Source organism: Pelobates fuscus, chromosome 9, assembly GCF_036172605.1.
Source record: "Pelobates fuscus isolate aPelFus1 chromosome 9, aPelFus1.pri, whole genome shotgun sequence".
Classification (NCBI taxonomy): Eukaryota; Metazoa; Chordata; class Amphibia; order Anura; family Pelobatidae; genus Pelobates; species Pelobates fuscus.
This window is the reverse complement of record NC_086325.1, coordinates 63,256,685-63,268,675: the sequence shown is the minus strand read 5'-3', so window position 1 is coordinate 63,268,675 and position 11,991 is coordinate 63,256,685. Positions and strand designations below refer to the sequence as shown.

General features: G+C 42.3%; 1 protein-coding gene across 1 annotated transcript; it reads right to left on the bottom strand.

The window, feature by feature from the left end:
- Positions 1 to 1,851: 1,851 nt before the first annotated feature.
- GPR101 (G protein-coupled receptor 101) lies at positions 1,852 to 4,118 on the bottom strand. Its single transcript, XM_063433527.1, has 2 exons — positions 3,809 to 4,118; positions 1,852 to 3,517 (listed from the first exon to the last, which is right to left on the bottom strand). The coding sequence occupies exon 2, from the start codon at positions 3,112 to 3,114 to the stop codon at positions 1,852 to 1,854; it is 1,263 nt and encodes a 420-aa protein (XP_063289597.1). The 5' UTR covers positions 3,115 to 3,517; positions 3,809 to 4,118.
- Between the last annotated feature and the right edge of the window lie 7,873 nt (positions 4,119 to 11,991).

Below are 11,991 nucleotides of genomic sequence, written 5' to 3'. Positions count from 1 at the left end.
AGGCCTCACTGCTATAGAGGAACACTTGAACTTGGGCATACATTAATGTTGAGCTTTCATTTTAACCCTTTTTGTGCCTGTGGCTTTACATTTGGTGCTGTATACATTCCATGTCCCCATCTATGGTAAATGAACAGTCAAGAAGGAAATAGTTAAAAAAGGATTTAATAAAATAGCTTACACCCTGCATTTAGGATAATAGTCTAGGAATAGTGGTTCTTAGAAAGTACACAAAAAGAAAATGATTTCTTCAATTATTTTAGTGCTGTGTCAAGTATCACATTGGGCACACACTTCTCATAGAAAAGAAGCATCTATCATTAAAATGCGTACTATCAACTTAATTTTAAGATAACCTTAATTTTAGTTATGTTAGAAAAATGTTACCTATGAGATTATTGCATTTTTAAGTTAAAATACTCAACCTCATTACTTGTTTTATTCTCTCGTCCCTGACACTCTCAAAGATTTTCATTATGCCTACTTTAAAACTGCAGTTGTTAAACCACCATGCATGGTGACATCACTAATTAGTTCATCAGCGGTGAAAGGAGAAGATTGCTTTTGGAGTGTGTAAAAATATCTGACACTGATCTCTGCCGAAGTGATCAACTATGCATTCACTTGCCATACAGTATACTGATTTTTAAATTATATCAGCACAATGGGTTGTGATACCGGATTCTGAAGCTTTAGGGGGTTATAATATATATTTTCAGATCCACACAGTACACTGTTTTGTGAATAAATTGAATCTCTTAGCAATCATCTCCCACGGCTAAAATTGACACAAACATAGCTGGCACTGCCATAGACCAGCAGCTTAATTATAAACATTCATAAGACAATTATATATCTCTATAAAAAATAAAAATAAGAAAAATAAGACTCAATGGATCAATAGTAACTTAGGCTGAGGATGATATGTATTTCTATTCTAATAAGGTTATTCACTAAACTGTGAAATATTAACAGTTGACTAGGAAGAAAAAAGGTCAGTATTTTTCCAATTTGACCATTTTGGCCTATCATTTTTAACTCTCTCGCTAATTCGTAAGTCTTGTCAGTTTAGAAGCAGGAGCAAGCAACCTTCGACACTCCAGATGTTGTGGACTACATTTCTTATAATGCTCTAAAAGCCATAATGCTGGCAAAGCATCAAGGGAGATGTAGTCCACATCTGGAGTGCTGAAGGTTGCCTACCCCTGGTTTAGAGAATAACCCCATCAATATGAATTCATTTTCCACAATCCATTGAAAATACAAAAGAATAAATAAATGGTTTAAAGTGCACTGTAAGGGGTTAAAAAAATTAAATTAAAGAATTAACCAAAAATATACATACACAAATAAATAAATAAAACATCAACAGATTCCCTACAATTGTCTGTCAATCAATTTCAAGGATATCAGGTCCCTAATTGTAAATTCAAGGTGCTGTCAGCTCTTATTTTCTATTTAATGGAATAAAAATATTCTATAAATCTACATCACCAGTAATAAGAGACAAACTGAATTTTCCCCTAGACTTTGACACATTGTTAAACCCTTTTCACTGGGGTGGCAAAAAAGGCAGATTTCTTAGCTGTGCATAGAACCTAAGGCTAGCAAAGCATTATGGGACTTGTGGTTCTATACAAAGCTGGATGTCTACATTTTGAACACTCCTGACTTCAAGACAGTGCCATAAATTTTACACCCACTTCAACTGCTGCCCATTTCTAAGTGCACGCAACCCCAATATATATATATATATATATATATATATATATATATATATATATAGATATATATATATATTTTTTTTTTACCCTTAATACAACTATTTATAAACTTTCACCATTAAACATCTTAACAGCTAATGAGATGCGGTATATCATGATCCATTTTTTGAGGACTTCTCTCTTTTTCTGGTGATATATTGGTTGAACTACTTTCCTTTTTATTGTCTTTTATTTTAAGATTGTTCATACTTTTTCCAGTGATTACAGAAATTGTGGTCTCTTCTTCTAAGAATTTTACTGTGGGCCCAGTGGAGAAATGAGATTGAAATATTCTGCCATCTGTCAGGATGATATAGCTGTCTACGGTGGCATTTTGGGGGTGCACCTGCTTACAAAAGAAGCCATGCAAGAGCAGGATGAATTCCTTTTTCAAGCTTTTGTGCATGTACCCATATATGTAAGGATGTATACAACATTGCAAGAAAAAGAGCACCAGAACAAGCGATGTCAGCCATCTTGGAATTACTAAATTGGCGCTGGATGCGACTATACTCAGAACGCTGTAAGGGCCCATACTTATGATATAGGATGACAAAATAGCAAAAATAACCTTGGCTGCTTTGCAATGGTACAAAGGTCGGTGATGATGTGTTTTGTCAAGTGTGCTTAGTGCAGTGGATCTTGTCCCATCAGACCTGTCACATCCATTTGCTTGGACTGGGTGCACTAATGCATTTTGCCTCCTGGCTGCCCTGAAAACCATTCCATAGCACACCAACATAATGCTCACTGGTAGGATAAAAGAAAACAATGCACTGAGTACTGTGTATGAGTAACTTGAAGCCCACAATACTTTGCAGTAGTGGTTATGGAGATCAAATTCAATTTTACCCCATCCATACAATGGAGGGGTGCTCTGAAGAACACTGAAGAGCCAAGTGCAAGAGATGAGCAGGCTACCCCGTTTTGGGGTCATCTTGGTGGGATAAGACAAGGGATGGATGATGGCCAAGTATTTGTCAACGGAAACCACGGTGATGGTGTTGACTCCTGCAAAGGCAAAGAGATGCATCAGGACCACCACTGCCCCACAGAGACCATGTTCTAAAGGCCAGATATCAGGTAGAGAGGTAACAATGACGCAGGGCATCACCAGAACAGTCTGCAGAAGATCAGCCACCAGGAGGTTGAAGATAAACCTGTTGGCCACCTGAAGCAACTGGGGTTTACGATGGAAAACTACCAGGAGCATGATGTTCCCAAAAAGAGAGAGGCAGAGGAGGGAGATGATGAGGGAAATCCTGAGAATGGTGTCAGGCATAGAGTGAGGTCCATGGTCTGCATAGTGACTGTGGTTGGTCGTGGCCCTGCGCTCACTCAACCTCTGCATGTTGGCTTCAACCCCCGATGAAAATCAGAGAAGGGTTAAGCTACCATAGGGCCCTAGGAAGGTTACCAGTTCGGGGCCCCCTCTCACAGTTAGGATCTTGGTGGTGAATGGGGCCAAGATTGGCCATGTATCATCATGATGCCAGAGCCCCTGTCTCACACCTGGGCTCTAGGCAGCCACCTTAGGTTGCCTTGTGGTTACTCCGGTTATGATTATACCTGGGGTGGCAGAGTCTGCAGTTGATAGCTGTGTTAAGTAGATCTTCTCATCAGCTCCAGGGCAGTCTAAGAGTGGGTGTCTGATGTGAACAACATCCATTTATGCAGGTATTACATTCAGCAGCATCCACAATAGACCTCACATGCTGGCTGTAACCATGGGCTTAATTCTTTCACAAAGAGGCCTATGATATGAATACAGAAATTAAGACAGCAGATTTCACAGCAGTGAGCATACAGTCATTCCTTAACAGATGCAGATTTAATTCAGACTAGTAAGGACAATGCTGAAATGACTATGCTCAGCAATACATTTACCTCTCTACATATACATCTATGTGCATCCTACAGGTAAAGGCACCTATTATCTTTGGGGGGGGGGGGGGGGGTAGAGGGTACCTGGGATTTCATTTACTCATATACATTCAATGACTGCATAAGATATGAGCATTGGAAATCAGTGAGAATTCACTTACCTGTTGAGGATCATTTTCTTTGCATCTTGTAGTCCTCTGGATGCTGATACAATGATGGATCTGTCTCCATGCCCCCTCCCGTTGTGTCTATTTCTGTGATTTGGACAGCTCAGAGCTGCTGGAGAGTGAGGATTCAGTATACAGCCGCCCACCCTCCTCTCCCTCCCCCATGCTATGGAGATGCCTCTGTGTTGAGCAAGCGGCCAGGGAGATGTACCAAGCTCAACTCAGCACCATTCACAAGCTCCAGCCTTATTCCTTCTCCAGGGGTAGCAGGAAACAAAAAACCTGCAGCATTAAAGCCCTTTACATATTTCTTCCTCTTAATGACTTTCAATTTTAAATGATGGAACTGGCAGGGCATCCAACACCCCTTGCGGTAGCTATTGTACAGTGCAGAATGGCTTAACAATGCACAGTCTCCATTCTCAGACACATTGCACTGTGCGCTTAGAACCTTGGAATACACATTTATTCCCAACATTCCTGGCAACGTGACTTGTCACTACTTGTAACGTTCGGTATCAAAACGGACATTTCGAAACAAATTGCTTCGAGCAGATTAACAAATAAAGATATACTAATATTAACACACCTGGTTTTTGGCATTGGTAGCAATCAGTCTTTTTATTTTATTATTTTGCAGAACGTTTTAATGCTTGTGGTGAAATGAATGTAAACACACACACACACACACACAAATATATAGATCATTTTTTTTCCTGTCATGAAATTCCCGGTTTTTATGTTAACACAGTAATGCAGTTTGTTAGCTTCTCCTGTCACTGTGCACTACTGCAGGAAAATACATGCCTTGAATATATATGCATTTTGCTGGGTGACAATGACATTAATGCAGTCCTGAAAATACACATACAAGTGACATGATGGGGTCTATTCACTAAACAGCAACTTGAGCATAACAAACCGTGTGAGTTTCAAGTTAGATTTAAGAAAAAAAATCAGTTCAGCTATTTCATTTCCTATTTCCAGTACTAATATTTTAGCCTGTAATTTTCAAGATGGTTGCCAATATCCCACAATCCACTTCTCATTGTAAAACTTTACAATACACCTAAATGTTTAATTTATCTTTAGTGGCTTGTAGAGGAAAACATCTTAGGCAATCAAGACTATTTGCTAACGTTTTACTTTTTAATTAAAAATAACTCAACTGAAACATTGAATGACGGGGATTTTTTTCCCACATATTGTCTATTTTGTTCTAAAATTCTACATTTACTTTGGATTCACTTTAAATTTACGACTATTTACACTTCTGAAAACTACCTTGCTTTTCGGATTTCTTCACTAAACTCCAAATTGCAGTGATTGGCAAAATTGAGGCAAAAACAGCAGATTTGGAAACATTCTCTAACTCCGCTATAGTCACAACATGTCTATTTTAGGCTCAATATGGCAATTCACCTTTCAATTAATTTTCTAAAATTTGGAACTTAGTGAGTCTCTCCCTATGTAAATGTGAAATGGCAGATGCATTCGATTTTAAACAGATTGCTGCCTGACTGTTGATCAGGCTAGAGTCCAATTTCCTTGCTTAGACAATATGAACGTTTAAGTTCAAACATGCACAGACAATGGCAACTACACCATGACTGCCACCTGATTAGTAACTATCTTAATATACGTCCTCCAGTCCATTATGTAAAGGGATCTGACCCTACACATAAATAGGTGGGTTTAAGAATATGTAATGAATTACAGGGCATGGTTATCGAAGGTCCCTGAGCGCTTGTATGGAAAATTAACCCCTCAAGGACCAAACTTCTGGAATAAAAGGGAATCATGACATGTCACACATGTCATGTGTCCTTAACCCCTTAAGGACCAAACTTCTGGAATAAAATGGAATTATGACGTGTCAGACATGTCATGTGTCCTTAAGGGGTTAAGGGGTTAAAGGGACACTATAGTCACCAGAACCACTACAGCTTAATGTAGTGGTTCTGGTGTCTATAGCCTATCCTTTGAGGCTTTTTAATGTAAACACTGCCTTTTCAGAGGTGAGTCCTGGGTCACTGCTACACAATGTGCAGCACTGACCCTCAGCCTCTCCACGCTTTGCATGAAGGGGCTGAATTTTTTTTCAAAGAGATGCATTGAAATAATGCATCTCTATGAAGAGATGCTGATTGATGCAGTGCGGCGTTTTGTCGTGCATGCGCAACAGCCTCCCAATGCTTTCTCATGGGAAAGCATTGGCTTTTTTGAGATTAGCACGTTTGATGATCTCAGCCAAGGAGGCAGGATGGAGCCAGCCACGACAAGACTTACGCAGAGCTGGAAAAAAGGTAAGTAAAGCATCTTTTTAAACGGGAGACCTTAACGGCACTATTAGAAATATAATGTCAGGAATTTATGTTTGTTTATACATTTTGCCTATGAATAATTATTTATATTATGCACATTAAATAATTATGTACAGATGGTCCTTACTTTACGACCTAATTGTTTTACGACGGCTCGCAGTAGCGAGCGAGTCGTAAAAACGGAACCCAGTCGGTGAGTGTCTGTGTATATATGTATATACTTCCAAAGTTGGACAAAATATATATAAAGCACAATAGATATTTCCTATTTAGCAATATATATGAAAAGGAACTAGGCAATGGGCACTCAGGGGGCCCATGTAAGTGTCAAAAATTTTATAATAATTTTACTATAACAATAGAAATCAGGGGACTCCTGGCACTATAACCACTACATATCCCCGTAGTGATTATAGTGCTTAGAGCGCCCTTTTAATAATGTGTTTTATGCTATTTTGTTTAGAATTGATTTTGATCTCTCTGTTGCATTTTTGTTATTGTAGTTATTAATGTTGCATTTGTTTTCCACATTGAAATATTATACATTTTATCTTGGCCTTCCTGCTTCAATCACAGGTTGGGTACAATTCACTATTATGTTACTTTACACAACAATTTGGATTTCCTTATTCTCCCCTACATTAATTAAATTCTGCTCTGCAAACAATACAACCCGAAACTATACAATTCACTTTTATGTTACCTTACACAGCGATTTGGATTTCCTGTTTTCCGCTACGTTAATTAAATTCTGCTCTGCAAACTATACAATCCTATTAGTGTGGTACATGGCATACTAACCAATACAGAGTTAACTTATTTGCTGACTGGAGTTCCTGGGAGTGATTCCCTTTCCTCCTGAGTGCAATTAGATTTGAAGTTAATTATCTCTCTACTTCGTTTATTTTTTGTTATTAATCTGTGTGGATTTGTCTGTGTTATTCATCCATTTACCAGTTTCCAATGCCCCATTATGATAGTTTAGTGAGCAGTGACTGGTGGCTGTCTAATGCTGTGCAGTGTTGGTTAGCATTTGGCATTTGAGCTTTTGTGAATTACAATTCTTAGGATGCTCAGCTTAGTATTTGTGTGGATTTACAAGTATTGCTTTGTACAAGAACTCTATGGTGCTTGTTAGAGCCTCATATTGCAGTTTTCATGAATTACTTTCTAATCTAACCTGCAAGGTGGGGCTTAAAGGGATTCTATAGTGCCAGGAAAGCAAAGTCGTTTTCCAGGCACTATAGGCTCCTGCAGTGCCTCCTCCCTCGCAACGTTCTGCGGTGCTGAAGGGGTTAAAACCCCTTCAGTCACTTACCTGAATCCAGCGCTGATGTCCCTCGGCACTGGGTCAGACTCCGCCCATACTCTGCACTGAAGTTTGCGAGGGAGGCCTTTTGTGCATGCGCGGCATGGCATTACATTTTTCCCATAGGAAAGCTATGCTTATGTCTGAGTGCCTACAGTGTCTCTTTAAAGATTCATCTTATCTGTACCATTGCTGGACAGGTTACAGAAGGAAAAATGTGGCACTGACAATGTGGGTCTGCCTCCCACCACCACCACCACCGTATACACAGCAGGAACAGGATGTCCACCTGCCATCTGCATTAATCATTTTGGTTTTGTAGTATTTATCGTTGGCATTTAGTGCCTTTCAGAATGTAAAGCTTTTAGAGCTAATAGATAATTTAACGCTATCTGCCTTTTTAGTTGGTAACAGTTTAGTTTTACTTCCCACCCTTAAAGGAACACAATAGCATTAGGAATACAAATCTGTATTTCTAACGCTATAGTGTCCCTGTGCCTTGTCTTTTTCCTTCCACCGCCCTCTGCAATAAAAATTAAAAAAAAAAGTTTTTACTTACCTGTTTCTAGTGCTCATGCTCCCTCGATGCTGCTCACCTTTTTGCCTACTGCAGCATCATGGAGGGGGCATTGTCACCTCTGCCGTTGTACAATCAATTGCTCCTCATATGTGCGGTGAGGGAAGTTCCCCATAGGAAATCATTGAGTCAGTTCTTTCCTATGGGGCTTCCAGATGCGGTGACCGGGTTTTACTCAGTCGGTGCAGCAGAAGCGCGTTAAGTGGCTGTCATACTGACACTAGAGGTGGACATAACCCTTTCTCAATGTTTTACATTTTACAATGCAGAATTTAGAGGACAGAGACACTGCACCCAGACCCCTTCAATGAGATGAAGTGGTCTGAATGACTATAGTGTCCCTTTAAATGTGTACTGAGCCGATGAGATGTGTGGTAATGCTTTCAAGTGCTGCCACTGAAATAATCCCACGATGCCCTGTGCAAACGAGAGCAATCTTTTTCCCATGATGCCATGTTTGCCAAACATCTATTGATGATGAGCTGAGCACATATGCACATTCATAGTATTATGGTATTATGGGATAATGGTGGATTGCTTTAAAAGCGAGCTGCCCTGACCTAAGAAAAAATAATCAGGATTATGAAAAAATATATACAATTAGATTAATTTATAGAATAATAATTAATAGGGTAGTGTTTGTTGGCAATTAAGTTAAGCAAATGTTTACATGGCAATAGTTCACACCAGGTCCTTAGCACAATTAACCAATGTAATATAATGACAAGTTGTGATTTTTCAATCCATATAATAAAGGGCACGGTTGTATCCTAATCAATGCAAATTACATCTGGAAATAGCCATGTTAGTGTTGCTATAGAGTCTGATGAATCATCTCTATAGTGATGTGCATACACCTACGGATGGTGTTATTGCTGATGCAGGGATTGTATTTTTAATTGACAACTCTGGCAAAATGTATCCCTGAAATTACTCTGTTATTTCTGTGACTCGGTTGAAAGCTGCTGATTTACAATGTACACGGTCACGGATCTAGGCCACATAATATAGGCTACAGTACAGGTAAAGGAATGAGTGTCATAGCTAACCTTTTGGTGCTCTTGGCTAAAAAAAAATCGTAGCAGACCCACTCATTTTAAGTGACAGTTGATTTAATGTGGACAGTTGTGAGATTTTTCCCATATACTTCAAAACTATAAACCAGTGATGTCTCATAGTGATGTCGCGAACACGAAAACTTCCGCAAACGTTCGCGAACCGGGCTTCAATGGGCAGGCGAATTTTAAAACCCACAGGGACTCTTTCTGGCCACAAAAGTGATGGAAAAGTTGTTTCAAGGGGACTAACACCTGGACTGTGGCATGCCGGAGGGGGATCCATGGCAAAACTCCCATGGAAAATTACACATATTAACACCTTGACATATGGATTGACACCTGTCCTCAGAGACCCTGATACACACTGACACAGAGCAGAATAGGGACTATTCCCCCTACATAGGGTCACTTGGCAGATATGGATTGACACCTATCCTAAGGATCCCTGATACACACTGACACAGAGCAGAATAGGGACTGTTCCCCCTACATAGGGTCACTTGGCAGATATGGATTGACACCTATCCTAATGATCCCTGATACACACTGACACAGAGCAGAATAGGGACTGTTCCTCCTACATAGGGTCACTTGGCAGATATGGATTGACACCTATCCTAAGGATCCCTGATACACACTGACACAGAGCAGAATAGAGACTGTTCCCCCTACATAGGGTCACTTGGCAGATATGGATTGACACCTGTCCTCAGAGACCGTGATACACACTGACACAGAGCAGAATAGAGACTGTTCCCCCTACATAGGGTCACTTGGCAGATATGGATTGACACCTGTCCTCAGAGACCATGATACACACTGACACAGAGCAGAATAGAGACTGTTCCCCCTACATAGGGTCACTTGGCAGATATGGATTGACACCTATTCTAAGGATCCTTGATACACACTGACACAGAGCAGAATAGGGACTGTTCCCCCAACATAGGGTCACTTGGCAGATATGGATTGACACCTATCCTAAGGATCCCTGATACACACTGACACAGAGCAGAATAGGGACTGTTCCCCCTACATGAGGTCACTTGGCAGATATAGATTGACACCTGTCCTCAGGGACCCTGATACACACTGGGGGGGGACCTACTGTCCTCCTCCGGCCCCCACCCCTGCGCAGTGGGTGGGGGCCATAAATCACAATGGGGGGAGGACCTACTGTCCTCCGCCCGCCCCCACCCCTGCGCGGTGGGTGGGGGCCATAAAAATAATGAGGGGGGACCTACTGTCCTCCCCCCCCCAGCCCCCACCCCTGCGCGGTGGGTGGGGGCCATAAATCACAATGGGGGAGGACCTACTGTCCTCCCCCCGACCCCACCCCTGCGCGGTGGGTGGGGGCCTTAAAAATAATGAGGGGGGGGACCTACTGTCCTCCCCCCGCCCCCACCCCTGCGTGGTGGGTGGGGGCCATCAAAATAATGAGGGGGGACCTACTGTCCTCCCCCCCCCAGCCCCCACCCCTGCGCGGTGGGTGGGGGCCATAAATCACAATGGGGGAGGACCTACTGTCCTCCCCCCGACCCCACCCCTGCGCGGTGGGTGGGGGCCTTAAAAATAATGAGGGGGGGGACCTACTGTCCTCCCCCCGGCCCCCACCCCTGCGCGGTGGGTGGGGGCCATAAATCACAATGGGGGGAGGACCTACTGTCCTCCCCCCGCCCCCACCCCTGAGCGGTGGGTGGGGGCCATAAAAATAATGAGGGGGGACCTACTGTCCTCCCCCCCAGCCCCTACCCCTGCGTGGTGGGTGGGGGCCATAAAAATAATGAGGTGTGGGACCTACTGTCACCCCCCCGTCCCCACCCCTGCATGGTGGGTGGGGGCCATAAAAATAATGAGGGGGGGACCTACTGTCCTCCCCCTGACCCCCACCCCTGAGCAGTGGGTGGGGGCCCTAAAACAAACAATAAGGGAGGTTGTCCCTCCCCAGCCACCACCCCTGAGTGGTGGGTGGGGGCCCTAAATAAAAATCCCCCCCCATCAAAGGTGACTAGGGGTCCCCAAGGCCCTAGTCACCCACCCCCCCACCCCAAAAAAGTTACCCCCTACCAACCCCCCTCACCCTAAAAAATAGTGAAGGGGGAATAAAATAACTAACCTGTAAAGAAAAATTCAGCTTACCATTTGACGTCTTCTTTTTTCTAAAATCTTCTTTTTTCTAAAATCTTCTTTTTTCAGCCCCAAAAAGGCCAAATAAAAAGCCATAAGAACCGACGCAATAAAAAAAAAAAAAAAAAAAACGAGCGCAAAAAAAATGATCCATCTTCACCCATGGAGGGCTCCGCGCAGACTGAGCTCGGCATGGTGGGGGAAGGCTTATGAAGCCTTGCCACGCCCTGCAATTAGGCTAAGAACACTCTGATTGGCTGGTTTAAGCCAATCAGAGTGCTCTTTGTCATTTTACACAGCGTGGGAAAATTCCAAAGAACTTTCCCACGCTGTGTAAAATGACACAGAGCACTCTGATTGGTTAGATTCCAAGCGCACCAATCAGAGTTCTCTTTGTCATTTTACACAGCGTGGGAAAATTCCAAAGAACTTTCCCACGCTGTGTAAAATGACACAGAACACTCTGATTGGTTAGATTCCAAGCCCACCAATCAGAGTGCTCTTTGTCATTTTACACAGCATGGGAAAATTCCAAAGAACTTTCCCACGCTGTGTAAAATGACACAGAACACTCTGATTGGTTAGATTCCAAGCCCACCAATCAGAGTGCTCTTTGTCATTTTACACAGCGTGGGAAAATTCCAAAGAACCCACAGGGACTCTTTCTGGCCACAAAAGTGATGGAAAAGTTGTTTCAAGGGGACTAACACCTGGACTGTGGCATGCCGGAGGGGGATCCATGGCAAAACTCCCATGGAAAATTACACAGTTGATGCAGAGTC